Below are 22,944 nucleotides of genomic sequence, written 5' to 3' on the forward strand. Positions count from 1 at the left end.
ACATAGAAAAAAGTATATAGACTATAAACTTCAGTGAACAAAATGAACATACTCGTGCAACCACCACCAGATCAAGAAATGGAACCCCTCCCCAAGAAGTTCCCTCATAACCTCTCCCTGTAACTAATCTCACCTCCCTCCTCAAATATAATTTTCTGACAACTTAATACCATGGATTATTTTTGCCTGTTATTAGGAAACTGTTTAAATGGAATTATATAGCATTTATATTTTTGTGTCTAGCTTCTTAAACTCAACATTCTATCTGTAAGATCCATTCATGTAGTTGCCTTCAGATACAGTTTATTCCTTTTCATTGCCCTATAATATCCTGATATATAAATATGTATAACATTCATCTTTTCTCATTTTGAAGGATAATTGGGTTGTTTCCAGTTTGCATTATTTCAAACAGTACAGTTAACATTCTTATACATTATACATTTTTTTTTAAAGATTTTATTTATTTGAGAGAGAGTGATAGAGCATGAGCAGGGTAGAGGGGCAGAGGGAGAGGGAGAAGCAGACTCCCTGCTGAGCAGGGAGCCTGATGCGGGGCTTGATCCCAGGACTCCGGGATCGTGACCTGAGCCAAAGGTAGACACTTAACCAGCTGAGCCACCCAGGTGCCCCACATTATACATTTTTAATTTTGGTTCAACTCCTGGATTATTTTTCTACCTCATCTTAGCTGACTAGATTTCACTTTTCCCAAGAAGCCTTTCTTAGCCTCTCCAAGTTTGGATTTGGTACCCTTTTCTGTGCACTGATATCACTGTCACCTTCCTCTATCATAAACATTTATTTATATATAACACCACGTTCAAAGTATGTGTGTGTGTGCACTCAAAAGTGTGTGTGCTGTGTGCAAAGAAAATCCATGTTTTCTCTTTCCCTGTCTTTTTGGTACTCGCTGAGTACTTAAATAATTGTTGAGTGAATGCGTTTTTTCAGTATATTCACCCTTCCATTGCTAAAAAAATAAATATAAACATAAATCTAATGGAAATTGAATAATACAATTAATACTCTTTGCCTTTGTTTTATTCTCTTTAGATATGCATTTACTTTAAAATAATAAAGTTATGTTAAAATTTCTAATTTGTCAGGTATCTGTGTTGTCCCTTTTGTACTTTTGTTCATACAGCTATTTGTGTAAAGTATTTTTGGGAAATGTTTTTTATCACTCATAGCATATTTAATAACCCCATTTGTGACAAGTAATATTATTTTTCCTTTGAGGGTGGTCTTGAGTTTTGTAAATAGCCAGAAGACATTTGGAGCCAAGACAGGACTTTGATGAATGATAAACTGTATCAACAGTGAGTTAAGATTTCAAGGAATATAGACTCTCCTCTCCTGCCCCCTTCCCCTTATGGGCTTAAAAACCTATTTCTTTTTACAGAATTAAGTCACTAAATTCAAGTAGAGTTAAGCCACTGAGATAAGCCGGAGTTTATAGTATATTTTGCTTTTGATCAAAGTTTCTTGTCCCTTAAAAACTGGTTTCTTTTGCAAGTTACTTATGTCATACTTGAGTATCATTTATTTGGAAGAGTGTTTGCTTTTCATCTTGTATTTATCTTCTCTGATGTTAAAATTAACATCTTTGCTTTAACTACCATGCTCATTACTAACACTCGTTTCTCCCCTCCCCTGATTAAATAATAATGATAGTATACCTTTTGCTATTTTATTTCTCCCACTTTCTCTTAGACTTCAGCTCTCTAGTCTTGCTCATCTCACACATTTTATGTAATATTTATTGATCTTGTTTGTTGCTTTGCCTTTCTTCCCCACTAAACTGTCTTTAAGGCAAGTGTCTATTAGGAGTTTAACAAAAATGTTTTTTGAAAAAAATGAAGACTTTGTCACTGTTTTAGTCTTCTCTAAAATACTATCATTTGCAACAAATGTTTTTATATTAGTCACCTTATTATTTTAAACTTCTATCTCTTTATTGAAATAGTATTAAGTATCGATGGTCCCTCTTTCCCTTGACAGCTCTCCTCTGTCAGCCATGAAATTCAACTACATTATTATTTTTTAAACAGGGCTTGAACTCATGACCCTGAGACCAAGATCCAGACGCTTAACCATTTGAGCCACCCAAGTGCCCCTCAACTACATTTTATTATTATTATTATTTTTAAAGATTTTATTTATTTGACAGAGAGAGTGAGCGAGCACAAGCAAGGGGAGCAGCAGAGGGAGAAGCAGACTCCCTGCTGAGTAGGTAGCCCGATGTGGGACTTGATCCCGGGACCCTGGGATCATGACCTGAGCTGAAGGCAGATGCTTAACTGACTGAGCCACCCAGGTGCCCCTCAACTACATTTTATTAGAGGAATCACTATGACAGATCCTAGAGATAATACCACAAAGGCAATAATGTTGTAATTTAATTATGATGAAGTTATGTAAAATGAGGTGGGAGAATAGGTAGAGGTTAGATCAGAGAAGGCCATGTATGCTCTTTTAGAACATCTGTAATTTATCCTATAAGGAGTAGGGACCAAAGAGTTTTAAGTAGAGTTAATAAAGTCTTATGCTCTTTTAAATTGTGAAAGTTGATTAGAATAATGATTCTGATATCTATTATAAGAGCCTTAGTAATCAGAGAGGTACTCCAGTAAACTTAACGTTTTCTGTATTGCTGAGAATAATGTTCGATAGAGGTGAATCTTTAAGGTAACAGTTTCACTGTTTGGAATTATAAATTTTTTTTCAATTTGTGAATTGTATCAGGCCTCCAGAAAATTTACAGTGTAGTATTATGTATATCCAAGTACCTTCCATCTTAAAGAAATAAAACATGACAGATGAAATTGAAATTCTCATCTATCGTTTGCCTGTCCTATTCCCTTTCCATCTTCCTGGACGTATATATTTTTCTCTTGCTTCTTCTTTAAAGCATTCATAGTCTACTTTCTACAAATGATTTCAAAGTGAGAGTCAGATATACTTTATGTACAAAGGTGTCTTTCGTAAAAGTTACACATTGAATTTTTCTGTGCTGAATTATTTTAAATGCTCCATAAACCTTCTTATTTAAATTATTGTAAGTTTCTTCCTAGAGCATATTATTACCCCATATTTTGTCTTTTCATTTGTATATAAATCTAGTTTCACCTATTAGTCTTGATTAAAATCAGACATCAATGCTATAAATTATGAATATTCTAGTATTATAACTATAAAAATAATTTACAAACAGTAAAAGATAAAGGGAAATAATATGGACACACAGTGGTCAGAATATATTTCCTGAGTTTGTCCATATATTCTCAAGTAGGTGTAAAGTGTATTGCAGATACCTGTGTGTATTTCTAGTTTGCGAATAGTGTTTAGCTTTTGTTTATTGCTTTACATTTCACTAAAAATTGTATACAAATTGACTCTGTACTGGGATATATGAGTTTTATTAAATGTTTGATTATAATAAGTAAATCTTCAACATATGAAGTGTTGATAATATTCCAAGTCTTACAGAAGAAAGATTAGTGATTTAGGTAAGTTAGGTCATTTTTCCAAGATCATATAGCTGATAGGATGGGAAGTCTGGGACTCCAACCTGGATCTTAACTCCATATCCATTATCATCGTGTATTTATGAGAGGGCAAAACAGACTCAGATATAAAAATTAGGGAATGCTAATAGTTTTAATGAGAGGATGAGATCACTTTCCCCAGCAGTGACTAAAAAGCATTTAAATTCAGTGAAATAATTATTATAGTATCAAATCAAGTGTGTTTAAGCCTTGTACAGTGTAACCGTTTATTTTGTACATGTGCTTATTCCTCGGTAATTCTTTATGACTAGTTTGATTTACACTTGTTGCATAAATGTAAATCAGAGAAAGAGGTGGATAATTAAGATATTCTTTGGGTTTTTCTTTTTTAGTGTATATTCAGACATATTGACCCAGTTTTCCTAACCCTGAGTTTTGAACCAACCTTGGCACTATTGACGTTTTGGGCTGGACAATTCCTTGTTGTGGAGTTTTGTCCTGTGCATTGTAGGACATTTAGTAGCATCCTTGATTTTAGTAGATACCACTGGTTCCAATTATATGCTCATGTTTGGAGATTAGGGAGACTTCAAGACCTTGTAATAGGGACATGTTTATTAATAGAGGCACCTCAATCCTTAAGTTGTAGTAGAAAATATATTTGACATATGCTTACAGGAAGAACAATAGTAAGACACAGCTTAAGAAAGAGGCAGTGGTTACATTGAAACTAGTGTCTTAGGTTCTAAGAAATAGAAAAAGCACTAAACTAAGCAAGACATAAATATGAGTATTTCTTCTTAGAACAAGATAGGGTATAAATAAATAAATGGCTGTGAATTTCAGAAAGAAACTTAATGTAAAGAAACGTACTACCTGTAAGAACAGGTAGTTTTTAACTTATAATTGGGCTGTGTTCTAAAAGGTTTTTTTTGAGAATAATAGTCTTTGGTCTCAGGGTTAAATTTTTTCCTCATTTATTCAGTAAATATTTGAGTGCTTTATGTGGGCCAGACACTAGAGCTAGTATAGCAAACAAGATGACATGGTACTTTACTTCTTGGAGATTTTAAAATTTCATGGCATTTATCAAATAAAAATATCAAATATTTATCTATGTGAATTTTTTCCCTGTTACTCCCCTTCTGCCAGTTTGAGTTGAGGGCAGAATACTTGTCTCTTCTTACTACTTGTCTCTTCTTACTTACCGATGTATCCCCAGCTTCTAGAACACCTGGTTCATGTGTAAATATTTGGTAAATGAATAATTGATTACTCGGGAAGAGACATTTTAAAAATTACACATGGTTAATTAGAATTGTGTTAAGTGCTTCAAAGGGAATAATACAGGTATTATATAATATGAAGCATGAAACAATGGATCTAGTATAGTCTAAAGCTAGATTAGATTAGACGGAGCTTTAAATTGAGGCAGTGAATATTTTCCCCCAGCTTTACTGAGATATAATTGGTGAATAAAATTGTACATTTTAAAGTATACAATGTGATGATTTGATGAATGTATACTTTGTGCAATGATTACTATAATAGAGTTAACACATCATTACCTCACATAGTTCCCTTTTTTGTGTGTATATGATGAAAAAGCTTCAAATCTACTCTTAGCAAATTTCCAGTACGCAACACAGTATTACTATGCTCTTGATGAGATCCCCAGAGCTTTTTCATCTTTTAACTGAAGACTTGTTCTCCTTGACCAGCATCTCTCCATCTCCCCCATCCCCCAGCCTGTGGTAACCACCATTCTACTCTGTTTCTAGGAATTTGACCTTTTTTTCTTTTTTGTAAGATTGCACATAAAAGTGAGATCAGATCACACAGATTTATTGTCTTACTCTGTCTGGCTAATTTCATTTAGCATGATGTTCTCTAGATTCAGCCATGTTGCAAATGGCAGGGTTTCTTTCTTTCTCATAGCTGAATGATATTCTGTTATCTATATATACCACATCTCCTTTATCCATTCATTCATTGAGGGACACTTAGGTTGTTTCTATGTAAATAATACTGCAGTGAAGTGGGGAAGGGCAGGTATCTCCTCAACATAGTGATTTTGTTTCCTTCAGATATATACCCAGAAGTGAAATTGCTGGATCATATGGTAATTCCATTTTTAGTGTTTTGAGGAACCTTTATACTGTTTTCTGTAGTGGCTGCATCAATTTACATTTCCAACAGTAGTGTACAAGGGTTCCCTTTTCTCCGCTTCCTCACCAGCACTTGTTATCTCTTATCTTTTTGATTACAGCAATCCTAACAGGTGTGAGGTGATAGCTCATTGTGGTTTTGATATGCATTTCCCTGGTTAGCGATGTTGAGTACCTTTTCATGTACCTATTGGCCATTTGTATGTCTTTGGAAAAATGTTCAGTTCCTCTGCCCATTTTTAATTGGATTGTTTTTAGCTATTACCCCTTATCATATAAAACTGGACCACTTGGTTTGTAAATACTTTCTGTAGGTTGCCTTTTCATTTTGTTGGTCATTTCCTTTGTGCAGAAGCTTTTTAGTTTGGTCTAGTCCCACATGTTTACTTTTACTTTTGTTGCCAGTGCTTTTGGTATCATATGAAAAAAATTCATCACCAAGACTAATGTCAAGGAGTATTTTCCCTATGTTTTCTTCTAGGAGTTTTATGGTTTACTGATTCTTAATACCAAGTTTTTAAGAAATAGTAGGAGTTATCCAGACATGTTTTGGGGGTAAAACTGGGGGGTTGGAATATATTGTAGGTTGAAGGAACAGCTTTGTGTGAATGCTGGTGGTGGGATATAATGTAGCATTTTTTAGGTCTTGAGAGTTGGCAGGGGTTGGGGGAGGCCAGGGTACCAGATGGTATATTGACTTTTTGTTTATGTGTACTGAAATACTAAATATTTGTAGTAAAAAACAATGATAACATTACAGTATTAGCAATTAAATAGAAAAAAGCTTTTAAGTGGTAATTTAAAATTTTTTTATTCTGATACTTGAAGAAAGTCTGTTTTAATTAATTATTAGAAAATGGGACTCCCATCTTCCATCTATGTACTGATGACCTCTAAGTCTATGTTTCTGCGTCTGGATGTTTTTGTTTGATTTATGCTCACATATCCAAGTGAGCATATCCAAAAGTGAACTCTTTTTATGTCTACCAATTATGTAAAACAAAACCAAAACAAAACCACTTCGTGGATTTTCTGTCTCGGTGAATGTTTATTCACTCAATTTCTCAAGCCAGAAATCTTAATTCCACTCAACCTCACCTTAAAATAATGAAGCTATGTCACCATTTAATTATTATTTCCACTTAATTGTATTATATCACTCAGAGCTATCTTCTTTCTCTTAGGTAAACTTCTGCCTAAACTTAGGTTCTTGTTTTTTTTTCTCTGCTGTATTTCTGCAAATTTTCTAGCCTTGTATCTTTATTCTTTTCCCATTTAGTCTGTATGCCACTTGCCGCTTGAGTGATCATTTCTGAATGTAAAGATAATCCTGTCTCTTGACTACTTAAAGACCTAGCATGGCTCATTCTGACTTTCAAGGTAAAAATTAACTACTTGACAAAATGCACTAGGCCTTTCAGGATCCGCGTTACGCTCATCTCTCCAGCCTTTTATATTTCCCTTTTCTTCACATCACATTCTTTATTTTTGCCATAGTTTTTCAATTTCTAGGCATGGCTGTTTAAATTTAAATTAATTAAAACTAAATAAAAATTTTAAATTTCTTCCTCAACTCCTGTATTGGACAGCACAGATATAGAACATCTCTATCGTTATATAACAGTTCTATTGGATAGTGCTGTTCTTGAGTATATTAAGCTTTCTATTCCCCATGTCTTTCTATATGCTAATCTCCTTTTCTGTATGTGTAATGTGCCCTTCCTTGTTTTGCCAACTAACTCCCTTTTTCTATTAAGACTCAGATTGGGTGTCATCCATTTCTGGAAAACCTTACCTGACACCATCTTTTTCTATATCCTCCAATGCTGAAGTCTGAATTTTTGCCTTTTCCCTTAATGTCTATTATATTTAAGTCCAGGAGTCAATGTTTAGTAGCCAGATTCTAGCAGATAGAAAGTACTGAAATTTTGTCTAAACTTTAGTTTTACTCAGTATAGCTTTATGTTGAGTGTAGTGCATGGATTTACCACCATGGAAGTAAAGATACACTTAAATGGATTTATCATCTGAGTACTGACTAAAGCATTTCCTTAGATAATTGTGACCTTAGGAAAAGACAGTTTGTATGTAATATAGGTCAAAGTTACTAGACTTGCTACATTTAATAAGATCTAAAACATAGAATAGAATCTAGCAACTCAAGAATCTGTCTAAAGGTAATTTACAGATAGAAAACATTATAATCAGGTGTATTTTCATTACAAAAATACAGTATTAGATTTGTAGCCCTTAGGTCAACTTTAATAATAGCATTATGATAAGCAGAGTGGGGAATGCAGAAAGCATCAGCATAGACCTACCCTTAAGTTTATAATATGGTTACTTACCATCAGCAAGTTTTACCTCTGTTCTATTTTAGTTACCCACTACTTCCTATATCTTACCATCTCTTGGTATATTTTGCTTCTGGAATCTTAGGTTTTGTTTTTTTTGTTTTTTTTTTTTAAGTAGTTTCTCTGTGTATACTCTGTGTCATGCTTTTGCTTTCAAATCATTATTCTACCCCATACAGAAGGCTCTTTATTTTTGAGGATCATGGGATTTTTGGTATGTCATGAAAATGTGGGAAGCTAAGTTACCTTTCCACATCACTGATGACTGATGACTAATTTTCAGTCTTCCATCTTTACTTTAAACCCTGACATCATTTGTGGTTGACTTTATTGTTCTTAAGGATAACCCATTAAACCATCTAACCTCACAGTTCATTTAATTCTCAGTAATGACCTTCACCTTTCTCTGCTTTAAATCTCTTACGCTATTTTTTATTTTATTTTATTTTTTTATTTTTTTTTAAGATTTTATTTATTTGAGAGAGAGAGAATGAGAGAGAGCACGAGAGGGAAGAGGGTCAGAGGGAGAAGCAGACCCCCCGCTGAGCAGGAAGCCCAATGTGGGACTCGATCCCGGGACTCCAGGATCACGACCTGAGCTGAAGGCAGTCGCTTAACCAACTGAGCCACCCAGGCGCCCTTTTAATTTTTTTAAAAAGATTTCATTTATTTATTTGACAGAGAGAGACACAGCGAGAGAGGGAACACAAGCAGGGGGAGTGGGAGAGGGAGAAGCAGACTTTCTGCCAAGCAGGGAGCCTGATGCGGGGCTCGATCCCAGGACCCTGGGATCATGACCTGAGCTGAAGGCAGACGCTTAACGACTGAGCCACCCAGGCGCCTCTCTTATGCTATTTTTAAAAAATTTAGCAAGGTTTGTTAAAATATAATTTACAGAGAACAATTTTATGAATTCTGATACACAAGCAGTTGGATGACCCACTCTTCCACAGTCAAGATATAGAGCAGTTCTGTCAACCCCAGAAGTTCTTTTTTTAAATAAAGATTTATTTGTTTATTTTAGAAAGAGAGCACAAGCAGGAAGGGCAGAGGAAGAGGGAGAGAAAATCTCAAGCCGATTCTGCCCTGTGCTGAGTGGGGAGCCTGATGTGGGGCTTGATCTCATGACCCTGACTATGCCACCCATGCACCGCATCCCCAGAAGTTATTTTGTGCTCCTTGGTAGTCATCTCCTTACCTATACTCTGGCACTGGCAACCATTGATCTGCTTTTTGACCCTACAGTTTTGCTTTTTTCTAGAATGTTATATAAATGGAATCACACAGTATGTACTTTTGAGTCTGGCTTCCTTCACTTAACAATGCACTTAACATGCATTTGAGATATAGCCATATTGTTGCATGTATCAGTAGTTTGTTCCCTTTGCTGAGTAGTATTCCATTGTACCATGGTTTATCCATTCAACAGTTGAAGAACATTGGGTTTTTTCCAGGGTTGGGTAATTGTGAATGAAACCCCATGAACACTTGTGTACAGGTTTTTGTGTAAATATAATTTTCGTTTCTCTTGGGTAAATGTCCAGGAGTGGAATTGTGGATCATGTGGTGGTATATGGTTAACTTATTAGAAATTATCAAACTGTTTTCTAAAGTTGTGCCATTTTGCATTTCTACCAGCAGTTTATGGGAAATCTAGTTGCTCCACATCCTTACCAGCATGTAGTATTAGCAGTTTCTTTTTAGCCATTCTAATAGGTGTATAGTGATCTTTTATTGGCATTTTGATTTGCATGTCAGTAATAAATGATGTTGGGCACTTTTTCATGTGCTTATTTGCCACCCATAGGTCTTCTTTGCTGATCCTGTTTAAATCTTCTATCCATTTTTTAAAAAAATTGCTTTCTTAGTGTTTTGAGGGTTCTTTATTTAGTCTAGATACAAGTCTGTTATCAGTTATATGATTTGCAAAAATTTTATATATGCTATTAACCAATATCACTACTATTTTTACTTTAGATAGTTGATTATCTTCTAGAGTTATTGAGAATGGGAAAATTGTCCTTTATTTTTTTATTTACCTTTATCTTAACAATTTTTGAGGAATCTTTTTTTTTTTTTTTGTACAGATCCAAGGGTCTGTATTTCTTCTGCTTGAATAATTTCATTTAGGGCGCCTGGGTGGCTCAGATGGTTAAGCGTCTGCCTTCGGCTCAGGTCATGATCCCAGGGTCCTGGGATTGAGTCCCGCATCGGGCTTCCCGCTCCTTGGGAGCCTGCTTCTCCCTCTGTTTCTCTCTGTCTCTCATGAATAAATAAATAAAATCTTTAAAAAAATAATAATAATAATTTCATTTAATATTTCTTGTATTGCGGGTCTTCTGATAATTTGCTCAGTCTTTTTTTGAGGGGGGAGTCTGAAATGTCTTTATTTCATCTTCATTTTTGAAAGATATTTTTACTGAGTATAGAATTATGGGTTGATAGTTTCTTTTAGTACTTAAAAATGTCACTCCATTGTCTTCTGGCTTGCACAGTTTTGGATGGGAAATGTGCTATAATTCTTACCTTTGTTCTTGTGTATGTAATTTAGAGTATTACCAGTCCTGTTGAACATTAACTGGAGACCTTAACTGAAGCAACAGAATTAGGGGTGAAGAAAAGCACAATAATTTGAAAGAGGAATTACATCTGTGGCTTTCCACACATATTTGTATGGAAAAATGTAAGAGAGTCAATAGATATATTATTAAAATGGGTAGAGGAGTTTAGCAAGTTTACTGGATATATGTTGACCATATCCACTGGGTACACCAAAAAGAATTTTTTTTTTTTAAGTTAAAATTTTTGGTGTCCATGAAAACCATAAAGTAAGCAAGAATAGTGTCAACAAATTATATGTTATACTTTTTAAAAAATTAAATGTTATTTTTTATTATTTTTAATATTTTTAAGACCCTTGTAATGCTTAACACATTGTGATATTTGCTTATTAGTAGACAAACATTAATGGAGAGCCTAAAAACAGATCCACAAAGAAAAGTTAATAAACTGGACTTTAGTTACACAAAGTTACAAACCTTTGTGCTTCAAAAGACATCATCAAAAAAGTGAAAAGAGCCCACAAAGCAGAGAAAATATTTGCAGATAAATTATGTGTCTGATAAGTGACCTATATCCATAAGAACTTTCACAACTCAGTAATGAAAAGACAAATAACCCAGTTACAGTGTAAGCAAAGGATTTGAATAGACTTTTTTTTTTTTTTACTGAAGAACATATACAAATTACCAATAAGCACATAAAAAGATGTTCAACATTATTAGTCACTAGGAAAATGAGATACCACTTCATACTTACTAGAGTGGCTATAATAAAAAAGGCAAGTGTTGGTAAGAATGTAGAGAAATCACTGGTGGGAGTATAAAATGGTCCAGCTACTTTGGAAGACCGTTTGGTAATTTTTTTCTTTCTTTTTTTTCCATTTTGGTAATTTCTTAAAATGTTAAACGTAAAATTATCATATGCACTAGCAATTCCAATTCTTTTTCTATGTACCAACCCAATAGAAATGAAAATATGTGTCTACACTTTGGACACAAATGTTCATAGCAGCATTATTGACAGTGACCAAAAAGTGGAAACAACCCAGAGTTCTATCAACTGATAAATGGATATACAATTGTAGTGAAGTACTAATATATGCTACAACATGGATGAATCTGAAGGACATTATGCGCAGTGAAAGAAGCCAGACACAAAAAAGCACGGATTACATGACTTTATTTATATGAAATATCCAGAAAAGGCAAATCTATAGAGACAAAAGGTGGATTAATAGGTACTTAGGGCTGGAGTAGGAATGAAGTGACTCATAAATGGGTATAATATTTCTTTTCAAGGTGATGGAATGTTCTAAAATTAGATTGTGGTGATGATTATACAGAGTTCTATTAAAATCACTGAATTGTATATTTACAATGAATAAATCTTATGGTCGTAAATTATATCTCAATAAAGCTATTAATTAAAAAAATATAGACTTACATTTAGGGACTTCAGGGACATAAAGGTAGCCTTACTAATCATTTGAGGTAATATTTTTTTTTATTTGTTTTTAAATTTTAGTAAAATTTTTTTAGAGAGTGAGCCTGAGCGGAGGGAGGGGCAGAGGGAGAGGGAGAGAGAGAATCTTAAGCAGATTCCATGCTGAGTGTGGAGCCTGATGTGGGGCTTGATCCTAGGACCCTGAGATTATGATCTGAGCTGAACTCAAGAGTCAGACACCTAACTGACTGAGCCACCCAGGTGCTCCTCATTTGAGATAGTATAATGCTTGGGATACAGTTGGGGTTCTTTATTAGACTGTTGCTAAAAAATGAATTCTGATGGATTTAAGAACTACATATGAATATGCTGTATTCCTTTATGAAAGCAAAACTTCAGAATTTTATACACACACATACACATGTAAAATAATTATTTCTGTCAAAAAAATTTTTTATCCAAGAAAAAATTTGTAAGCCATAAAACAAGATACAAAAAAAAAAGTATCTATGCTTTATTAAAATAAAACAAACTTTGGGGTGCCTGGGTGGCTCAGTCGTTAAGTGTCTGCCTTCGGCTCAGGTCATGATCCCAGGGTCCTGGGATGGAGCCCCGCATCGGGCTCCCTGCTCAGCGGGAAGCCTGCTTCTCCCTCTCCCACTCTCCCTGCTTGTGTTCCCTCTCTCACTGTGTCTCTCTCTTTCAAATAAATAAATAAAATCTTAAAAAAAATAAAATGAAATAAAACAAACTTCTGTGCGAGAGAACAAAATGAAAAGTCAAGCCATAGTTGGGGAATGGTTGCAGTTCACGAAATTGACAATTATCATCTAGAATGTATAAAACTGTGACTGAATTTTTAAAAGGCCAACAATCAGTTGAAAAGCAGCAAAAGGGCAATTGGAATGTAGAACATTTCAAAAAATGCTATACCTAATATGTTAAATTAAAATTTTATTTTAATGTGTTTGACAAATATAAAGTCTGATAATACCAAGTTTTGGTTATTTGGGGGAAAACAGGAACTCTTAAACATTGCTGATAGACTTATAAAATGATTTAATCATATAATGTAATAGCTGGTAAAGTTGAAAGTGTGCATACCTTAGGGCCATGTAATTCCACTTACAGATTTCTGTCGAGAAGAAACTAACACTTGGACAGGATGACACATTCATCAAGATTTTTAATGCACCATTGTTCATAATAACAAAAAAGTGAAAAGTCACACAGCTGTCAATAGAGAAATGGATAAATTGCATGTATTTATATAAACTCTGTATTATAGTCAAACTGAATGCACGAGGAATTTTGGTCTTTTGGTAAGGTTGATCTCAGTTAGATAGATAAATCTTGGTGCTGAAAGCAATGAAAAAAATGTTAGATTAAAAAAAAAATTAGAGCTGAAAAGACAGTTGGAAATACCGAGGCTAATGTTAGAGGTAGGTAGAAAATAAGAGGCAAAGCTGCTTAAGCTTGAAGTCCTTTGTTAATATTGTTTATTTGTGTTTTCCTGGCTAACTAGGCAAAAGGATCAAAATTCAAGCCTTAGGGCTTGTCCAAGGTAGACGTTCTTAGAGGATATCTTCTGCAAATTAAGCTAGACTTCAAAAGGCCATGCCTTCAGGGTAAAAGCAACCAAATCTAAAATCATCCTTCCTCTCTGCAGTTCCAAAACGTTGCCTGATGAGCAGAGCAGGAAAAGGAAGAAGTAAAAGGAGAAAAAAACCTGAGATTGAATTGGTCACAGACTGGCCATCTAGCAGATCTGTATCCTGACAATCAAGTTGCCTCTAGCTGTAATACTGGTTTGAAGTGTTGCTATGGTCTGAATTTTTGTGTTCCCCCAAAATTCATATGTTGAAAATTTAATGCCCAAAGTAATGATATTAGGAGGTGGGGCCTTCTGGAGGTGATTAGATCATGAGGGTGGAGCTCTCATGGGATTGAGATTAGTGGGATTAGTACCCTTTTAAAGGTGACCCCAGAGAGTTCGCTCACCCTTTCCACTATGTGATGACACAGAGAAGTTGGCATTCTGTAACCCAGATGAGAGCCTTCACCAGAATCTGACCATGCTGGCACTCTGATCTTGGACGTATAGCCTCCAGAACTGTGAGAAATAAATGTTTGTTGTTTATAAACTACCAGTTCCTGTTACTTTGTTATAACCACCTGAGTGGACTAAGAAATGTATATTAGTTTCCTACTGTTGTAACAAATTAACCCAGATTTAGTGGCTTAAGAGAACACTAACTTCTTATCTTACAGTTCTGAGGGTCAGAAGTCTGAAGTGGGCCTCAGTGGGCTAACATCAAGTTGTTGGTAGTGTTGTATTCCTTTATTAAACCTTCAGGGCAGAGTACATTTTCTTGTGTTTTCCAACTTTTAGAGTTTGCCAGCACTCTGTGGCTTGTGGCTCCTTTCTGCCTTCAAAGCCAGCAGTGACCAGTTGGGTCTTTCTAATGATGCTGTCTCATTCTGACTCTTTCACCTCTCCCCATTTTAGAGTTTTGTGATTATAGTGGGTCCACCAGTATGATCTTATTATAAGATCAACTAATTAGCAACCTTAATCCCATCTGTGACTTTAATGCCTTCTTGCCATGTAATATAATTTATTCATGGGTAGTGGGTATTGGAACATGAACATTTCTGTGAGGCCATTCATTCTACCAACCACAAGATGGTTTCTAACTGATGGTGCCTTTAGGTGGGTTCTGGAAGCAAACAGTAAGCGTCTTTGGAGGAGGGTACATCCATCCTAGGCCTTGGAATTTTTAATCTTTTGAGGGCAGAAGCCAGTAAGTATGGAATTAGTAAGTGCACAAATAAAAAGGTAGGATGAGCATATAAGGGAATACATCTCCACAATTAAAAGGAAAGTACTACTGATACGTGTAACAATATGAATGAATCTTAGACAGTTTGCTGGTTAAAGAAGTGAGACACAAAAGAGTATATGTTTTGTGATTCCATTTAGATGCAGCTCTAGAAAAGACAAGTCTAGTTTATAATGACAGAAAGTGAGTGTTTCTTAGGGCTTTGGGTTGTCAGGCAATTTACACAATTTACTGTGTTCTTGATTAAGTGAAAGTATACATTTGTCAAAACTTACTGAACTTTATCCGTAAAGTGGACACATGGTATTGTATGAAAATTATATATCTTTAAAGTTGATTTTTTAAAAAAAATCAGAGGGTGACGGGATGCCTGGGTGGCTCAGTCAGTTAAGTGTCTGTCTTCGGCTCAGGTCATGATCCCAGGGTCTTGGAATCGAGTGCTGCATTGGGCTTCCTGCTCAGCTGGGAACCTGCTTCTCCCTCTGCCTGCTGTTCCCCCTGCTTGTGCTTGCTCGCTGTGTCTCTGACAAATGAATAAATAAAATCTTAAAAAAAAAAAAAATCAGAGGATGTGTTTGTCAGCTGATTGTATGATAAAGGGAATTTGTAAAATGGAATATATATACAGTAGAAGAAATTAACCAGAATGCAGTTAAGTGAAAGAGATGTAAAATACAGAAGAGAGTAACATAAAGTATATAGTGAGGGCAACTTAGACACTTTTATTCAGAGTCTTACAAAGGGTGTTATCATCAACAGATGCTCACTAAAGGAATTACTTTACACAGAAGGGAAGTAATCCAAGGTGGATACTCTGAGATATAATAAGTAATGAAGAGCAAAGACAGTGGTAAATATATGTCTAAACATAATAGAACATAATGCTTAGTAAAGTACACAGAACAGTAGCATAAATAGGAAACCTCTGCAATGGTGGGTAAAGATGTTGATTAACTTTAGACTTACATCCTAATTTTAGGGCTAACCTCAGAAAGCATAGAAGTAAAAGACATAATTTTCATACTGATAGGGAAGAACAAATGGAATGAAAAATAGTCAATTCCAAAATTTGCAAGAAAGGAGAGAAATAGAACCATAGAACCTTGATACAAATAGGACAAAAGTAGATAAAAAATTTAAACCCAAATATAGGGAAGCCTGGCTGGCTCAGTTGGTTACGTGCCTACCTTTGGCTCAGGTCATGATTCCAGGGTCCTGGGATCAAGTCTGGCACTGGGCTCCCTGCTCAACGGGGAGCCTGCTTCTCCCTCTGCCTGCCACTCCCCCTCCTTGTGCGCATGCTCTCTCTGACAAATAAATAAAAATCTTAAAAAAAAAATAAACCCAAATTTATTGGTAACTCTTTTAAATTTAAATTACTAAATTCTCACAAAATGTCAAGAGTGTTATTTTATTTTTTTGTCAGTGTTTTTAAAAGATATCCCATATTAACAATACAGAAAGATTGTAAAGAAATAATTGGAAAAGACATATCATAGAAATAATAACAAAAAATATTTTATAGCTGTATAATATTAGACCATATAGTCTAAGGCAAATATCATTGCTAGAAATAAAATAGGTCACTTCATAATTGGATAAAGTTCTATTCACCAGCAAGCTATAACAGTTATAAAATTATAAAGAATAATACAGCCTTGAAAATATATAAAGCAGAAGTTCAAAGAAATAGAGAAAGTCACAATTTTATCAAAGATTTTAGTTACTTTTCTCAACAATCGGTAGAAGAGACATAAAATAACAAAACTGAATAAGGATAATTTAAAGAGCACAGGTAACATGTTAACCTAATGAACAAATATAGAATGCTGTATTCAGTTTTAGAGTGCATGTTCTTTTCAGGTATATGCAGAGAATTTTCAGAAGTTGTGTATATCAACCGTAAAAACAATCTCAGGAAATTTCAAAGGCTTGAAGTTATATGGGGCATTTTCTTCAGGTAAATTTAAAAATATGCTTCCAAAAACCATGAATCCCAAAAGGAGTCATAATGGAGATTGGGAAATATTTTAACCAAATGATGAGAAAATATTATGTATCAAAAGTTGTGGAATGTCGCTTAAAGGAATACTTAGATGGAAATTGATAGCTTTAAATACATAAATTAGGAAAGAAGAACAGCTGAAAGTTAATGAGATAAACATCCATTTCAAAAAGGAAAAATAAGATAGTAGGAAGGGAAAAATGAAGGGGGAGAAATCGGAGGGGGAGACGAACCATAAGAGATTATGGACTCTGAGAAACAAACTGAGGGTTCTACAGGGGAGGGGGTGGGGGGATGGGTTAGCCTGGTGATGGGTATTAAAGAGGGCACATATTGAATGGAGCACTGGATGTTATACGCAAACAATGAATCATGGAACACTACATCAAAAACTAATGATGTTATGTATGGTGATTAACATAACATAATAAAATTAAAAAAAAAAAAACGAGCCGGATAAACTAAAAATAGAGGACATGAAATAAAAACAGAAGCACAAATTAATGGATAAGGAAACATGCATACGAAACAAGACCGAGGAATCAAAAAGATTCTTTTTAAATTAAAAATATTGAGAAACTTTTAATGAGCTTTACTGAGAAAGAAGAGAAAGCATAAATAACCAAAGTAAGGAATGAAAAGCGAAGAGGACACGACTGCTGATGCTGTTGACGTTAGATAGATAAAAGCATACAGTGAAACATTTGATGCAAATAAATTGAGAAATATAGTTGAAATTGACAGCTAACATAAGAAATAGAATACCTGAGTAGTCCTATGACAGTTAAATAAATTGGATTGGTAATAAGCTTGTTTAGAAAGACTTTATTTCCAGGTGTCATCCCTGGCATATTTCTGCCAAATATTCAAGCAAGACATCTACATTTTTTCATTTTTCCCAGGTGGTAAAGAAAAAGAACATTACCATTCATTTTATGAGGGTAGCACAACATTAATATCAGAACTTGGTAAGTACAAAAGAAATTTATAGACCAGTTTCGATGGTGACCATAGATGCAGAAATTTTGAAGGAACTGTAGGACAGGAAACCCAGCAAAAATACCTCATGGTAATGTTAGCTTTTCCTGGGAATGGGAAAAGGTTGGCTTAACATATATTAAGAGATAAAGAAAAAATGACACAATTATCTCAATAGATGAAAAATAAAATTGATCATCTGTTGATGGTAGTAAAAACCTCCTTGCAAGCTAGATGTAGAAGGAACTCCCTGAATGTGATAAGTAGTGTTTATTTTATTTTTTAGAAAGATTTGTTTTATTTTATTTTAAAGATTTTATTTGTTTGACAGAGAGAGACACAGTGAGAGAGAGAGAGCACAAGCGGGGAGTGGGAGAGGGAGAAGCAGGCTCCCCGCTGAGCAGGGAGCCTGATTCAGGGCTCGATCCCAGGACTCTGGGATCATGACTTGAATCACCCAGGCACCCCAAGATTTGTTTATTTTAGAAGGGGAGAGAGCATGCACGTGCATACACACGTGTGCAAATGCAAGTGGGGGAGGGGCAGAGGGTGGCGGGCGGGGCGGGGGGGGGAGAGAATCTCCAACAGATTCCCCGCTGAGCACGGAGCCCAACATGGGGCTCAATCCCACAACCATGAGATTATGCCCTGAGCTGAAATCAAGAGTTTAACCAACCAACTGAGCCACCCAGATTTCCCAAGTGGTTTATTTTAAAAGTATATTTAATGATGAAACTTTGAATGCTTTCCCATTTAGATCGGGCATAAGTAGTTAAGCTTAAAAATAAAACTGCCAGTTATTTTTTCAGCAAAAGATGGATTTATTCAGTAATAGCAGAAAATTGCCATCCTGGACAAGCAAGATAAGGCAAAACCATAGGCAAGTCCCCTGAACAGGTTTATTTAAAGAGAAAAGGAGGGAAGTTGGGTGGGCTCTTATACTAGGAGTTCAGAGTAGAGTGACCTTTCATTAGCAGAACTGTGACAGTCTCTCATTGGTTGAACTGCTGCCAGGGGAGGAGGAAACCCTTTTTTCCTCCCTCTAGGACAGTCAAGTAGTATCCACATGCAAGATCCCTCTCTTTCTTTGAGTCTGCAGTTGACAACCAGTGGTAGGATGTGAGAGCTCCCCCTGCTGGCCTCCTGACTCCAAAAATGAGATTTCCTTTTATTAATTTTCACAAAGTCAAGGATGTCTGCTATCATCACTAATTTTCAGCATCATAATAATGGAGGTCCTAGCCAAGGCAGTAAGGTAAGAACAGGAAAAAAGAAAGCAGTAAGGATTGGAAAGGAAAAAACAAAACTACTATTATTTATAGATGTTGTATTTGTGTACATAGAGTATCCAGATGAATTATTATAATTAGAGAATTTAGCAATGTTGCTAGATACAGAGTCAATATACAAACACCAATTATGTTTCTATCAACCTACAAGAAACAAAACTTTTCAGTAGCACCAACACTATGTACTATGACTAAATCTTAATAGGATATGCATAAGACCTTGGTCTTATCTAGGGAGGAGCCTAGAAGCCCAGTAGAACAAAAGTGTAAGTCCTTGTTTGCCTTCTTCATTTCAGACTTAAATCTAGGAAATGTGCAACACTTAAATTCAGTAGGCTTGTAAGGAGGGGGGGCATGATATTTTGTCCAATATAATACAGATAACATCTTAAAATAGTTGGAGCACATTGATAAATAAAATATCTTAGTAATAAAGATTTGGGGTTCTTTCAGTCTGAGTCTTTACCTAATATGAAAGTCTTTTATATAGCATTCTTGAAAGTTCTGATGATGATTCATTCACTTTTCTGCCTGAAATTTCCACTCATAGGAACTAGTACTGAATCATTTCACAAAGATTTTATTAACTACATATTTACTAAGTACTATGATAACTACATTATTTTGTCAAATCTAAGGCATCATTAATTTTAAGTTGCATCATTTCTTCACATTTTACTAAGTGAAAAAATGTTGCCACTCTGGCTATAACACACCATTGATTTTAATATGCATATTGATTTCAAAGATGTTGAAATGTTTTGTAAAGCATTTTATGATTTATGAAACATTTCTGTAGAAGTATTTCCGTTGTTTTACAATATAGGAATACCACTGAAAAAAATCTACTTTACCTTTCATTTTTCATACCTATCATGCTACCTTTTTTTTTTCTTCTTCCCTAATTTAAGCACTCTTAAATTCATTCCTTTTTTTGGTTTCCTTTTTTGCCATCCTGGTCATTTTTCTTGGGATGCTTTTTACTTTATCAGTAAGCTGCTTAAAATTGAATAAGATACAGGCTTCAAAAAGAAAACTGTAAAATATTAAAATCAGTATATCCAAAAGGTAGAATACGCTTTCAAATTCATGATTCTTGTTAACTTGACAAGATTTTTGGTGTTTTTTTCCTTAAAACAAGGTAGTCCATAGCCATGAACAAATTATTGTGTTCTAATTTTTATAAGTATGTAGGTTTAAATTTTGTACATCATACTTTTCACAGCAAGATTTTCTCCCCATTGATACTCATTTACTCATTCTTGTAACTGAGGTTAAAGATGCTACTTTGTTTTATGTTAACATTTTTTGTTACAGACATAAACTGGAATGTAATACGTCTTTTTTCATTCTTCTCCTCTACAAAATTATTACCAAAAAAAATCTGCCTATAATATTTCAACCTTGGAATATTTCTAAATAACAAAGATGTTTACTTGTTTTAGTAGTGAATATTTACATTTGAATATTTTAAATTCTTCACAATCATGTAATTTCTGATAGTCATTGTATGATTGTTTACTGTTTTGTGTATTGCCTAGTTCAGCTTAATTCACCTAAAGGAAAAATGACGCCTCATAGTTAGTTAAACTTATAATTTTCTAATTCATTTGGGATTATGGTTTTTGATTATTGTGAAATTTAACTTTTCCAGTAGGTTATATACTTTTCTCTCTTTTACAACACAGGTTTTGAGAGTATTTTAGAAGGGCTTTATGGACCACGGCTACGAAGAGACCTCAGCTTATTTGAAGGTAATGCTTTTTAAGTTTTATTTTAAAATTGTGACTTTCTGTCCCATTTAACAAAGAAAAATGGTTGTTCTGTGCTAACTTTACATTAAACATGAATTTGTGGTCTTGTTTAATTAGTATTTTTAAATAAAGTGATCTAAATATTGTTTTTGTTATTATATAACATTATCATAATCTTTAGTACACTGACCAAAATGGAAAGTGAAGCTTGTTTTTGGCTTAATGGTGAAATTTAATTTTTATTGTAACGTACCCTTGCTTATTCTTTTTTTTTTTTTTTTTTTAAGATTTTATTTATTTATTTGACAGAAAGAGAGCACAGATAGGCAGAGTGGCAGGCAGAGGGAGAGGGAGAAGCAGGCTCCCCACTGAGCAGGGAGCCTGACGCAGGGCTCAGTCCCCGGGGATCATGACCTGAGCCAAAGGCAGACACTTAACTGACTGAGCCACCCAGGCGCCCCAACCCTTGGCTTATTCTTAAAGAGGATTTCAAAGGGTTCAATTAAGTAAATATTTCCTGTTGCTCATGAAACAGGTAGCCTGGAAATCAGATTGTCGCTCTGAGAAATCCCACCATGTGTGTTAAGAGTTTTATATTTATGTATAATGCTATTTGTTATTTATTAGCCACTTCTTTCAAATGCTGTAGCATAAATCCTAGTGGAAGATTTTGATTTGTGATATGATTGCTGTGATACCATAGTTTAGTTGTTTTATTGCTTGCTTGGAAATGTAGAGCAGTAGGAGAACGATTTTGTAGACCTCTGAAATTTTATAGTACAGTTTATTCACAAAATAGGTAACGCTGGTATAGATTTTCTACTTCAATTTTGATTGAATTATTTCTGAATCTTGTATCTGGTCTGTTTTATGTCCACTTTTACCTTCTATTCTACTATGGTACCTTCCATTCTGCCAAGACCCAAGACATCTCTAAAGGTGCTTCTCTCTTCTGTGTAAATAAGTCTGTTGAGGTGAGGGAATGATGGTGGAGTAGTCAAAAGTTTTCTGCCCATTCTTCATTAATGTTGAGCAGAATAATTGAGTTAGGAATCATAGATCTGAAAGTATCTATGAAAGATCATTTGTCCCAACCACCTGTCTTCGCTGAGATGAATTGATATCCATGTAAAACATGACTTTAAGAATGGAGACTCCAAAATGTGCTTGTTCTAGTGTTTTATCATTCTTCTGGCTAAGATCATTCTTTTAATTTCTCTTAACTTTAATCATTTCTCATCTTATCATAATTCAACACTGAATTATTTTTACCTGATATATTTTTTAGCAATTCTAATTGTAGTTTCACATATTTTTCTGAGCTTACAAATGAGCAAAGGAAAAATCTAAAAAAACAAGAATTTAACCTAAGCCTGACATTTCTTCAGTCTTCCTTTCTTAACCTGCTGTCCTCATTCATGTCAGAAGTCAGCATTATACTTAATTGCCTTCTGACAACCCAAATTACAGCTTGTGACTCAGCCTGTTGCTTCCCCCACTTATATGTGTTTATTTATATAGTTGTATATATATGTATATATTTATGTTCCTTCAGAAATTGTTTATTATACAAAGGGCAGAATGTTCTAAGGAAATAAATGCTTTGTATTTTGTTTTTAGACTAGTATTTCTTTAGTATACAAGTTGTATGTTTATTTTAGGAAATTCAAGAATACAGATAAGCCAGAAAGAAAAAATTACCCCTACTCCCATGATCCATAGATAACTTTTAAACATTTTTATGTAAATATAAGATCTACGTTTGTATTTGTTCTTTAATTATAGTAGTATATACTATATGCACAGTATGTGTAATTTCTGTGCCTGTTGTGTTCACTGGTATATCATTTGGGTATATTAAGTCTAGACCATCTTTCTTAATGGCTGCCCAGTATTTCATTGTAGATCTATTTATAATTACTTACTTAATTTAATAACCCATTGCTGTATATCTCATTCAGTTTATTTAAATTCAGATAGATCTTGTACTTTATTGCCCTTTCCGTGCTTTTTTTGGTGGGGGGAGTTAACAAAAT

At 34.6% G+C, this 22,944-nt stretch overlaps 1 protein-coding gene across 10 annotated transcripts in view; it reads left to right on the top strand.

The window, feature by feature from the left end:
* LCORL (ligand dependent nuclear receptor corepressor like) overlaps positions 1 to 22,944 on the top strand; it is a 162,425-nt gene that overhangs the window by 18,649 nt on the left and 120,832 nt on the right. For 9 of the 10 annotated variants that reach the window (XR_004679288.1, XR_004679287.1, XM_035005237.1 and 6 more), the window contains exon 2: positions 20,843 to 20,908. Coding sequence is in view for 7 of the 10 variants with exons in the window: in XM_035005237.1 (XP_034861128.1) it covers positions 20,843 to 20,908 (66 nt within the window). In the remaining 3 variants the exon portion in view is untranslated. Of the gene's footprint in view, positions 1 to 17,738; positions 17,856 to 20,842; positions 20,909 to 22,944 lie in introns of those variants that run through there. The other variant, XM_035005233.1, reaches the window with a different exon arrangement.

Source organism: Mirounga leonina, unplaced genomic scaffold (genome assembly GCF_011800145.1).
Source record: "Mirounga leonina isolate KUSES-001 unplaced genomic scaffold, KU_Mleo_1.0 Mir_129, whole genome shotgun sequence".
Classification (NCBI taxonomy): Eukaryota; Metazoa; Chordata; class Mammalia; order Carnivora; family Phocidae; genus Mirounga; species Mirounga leonina.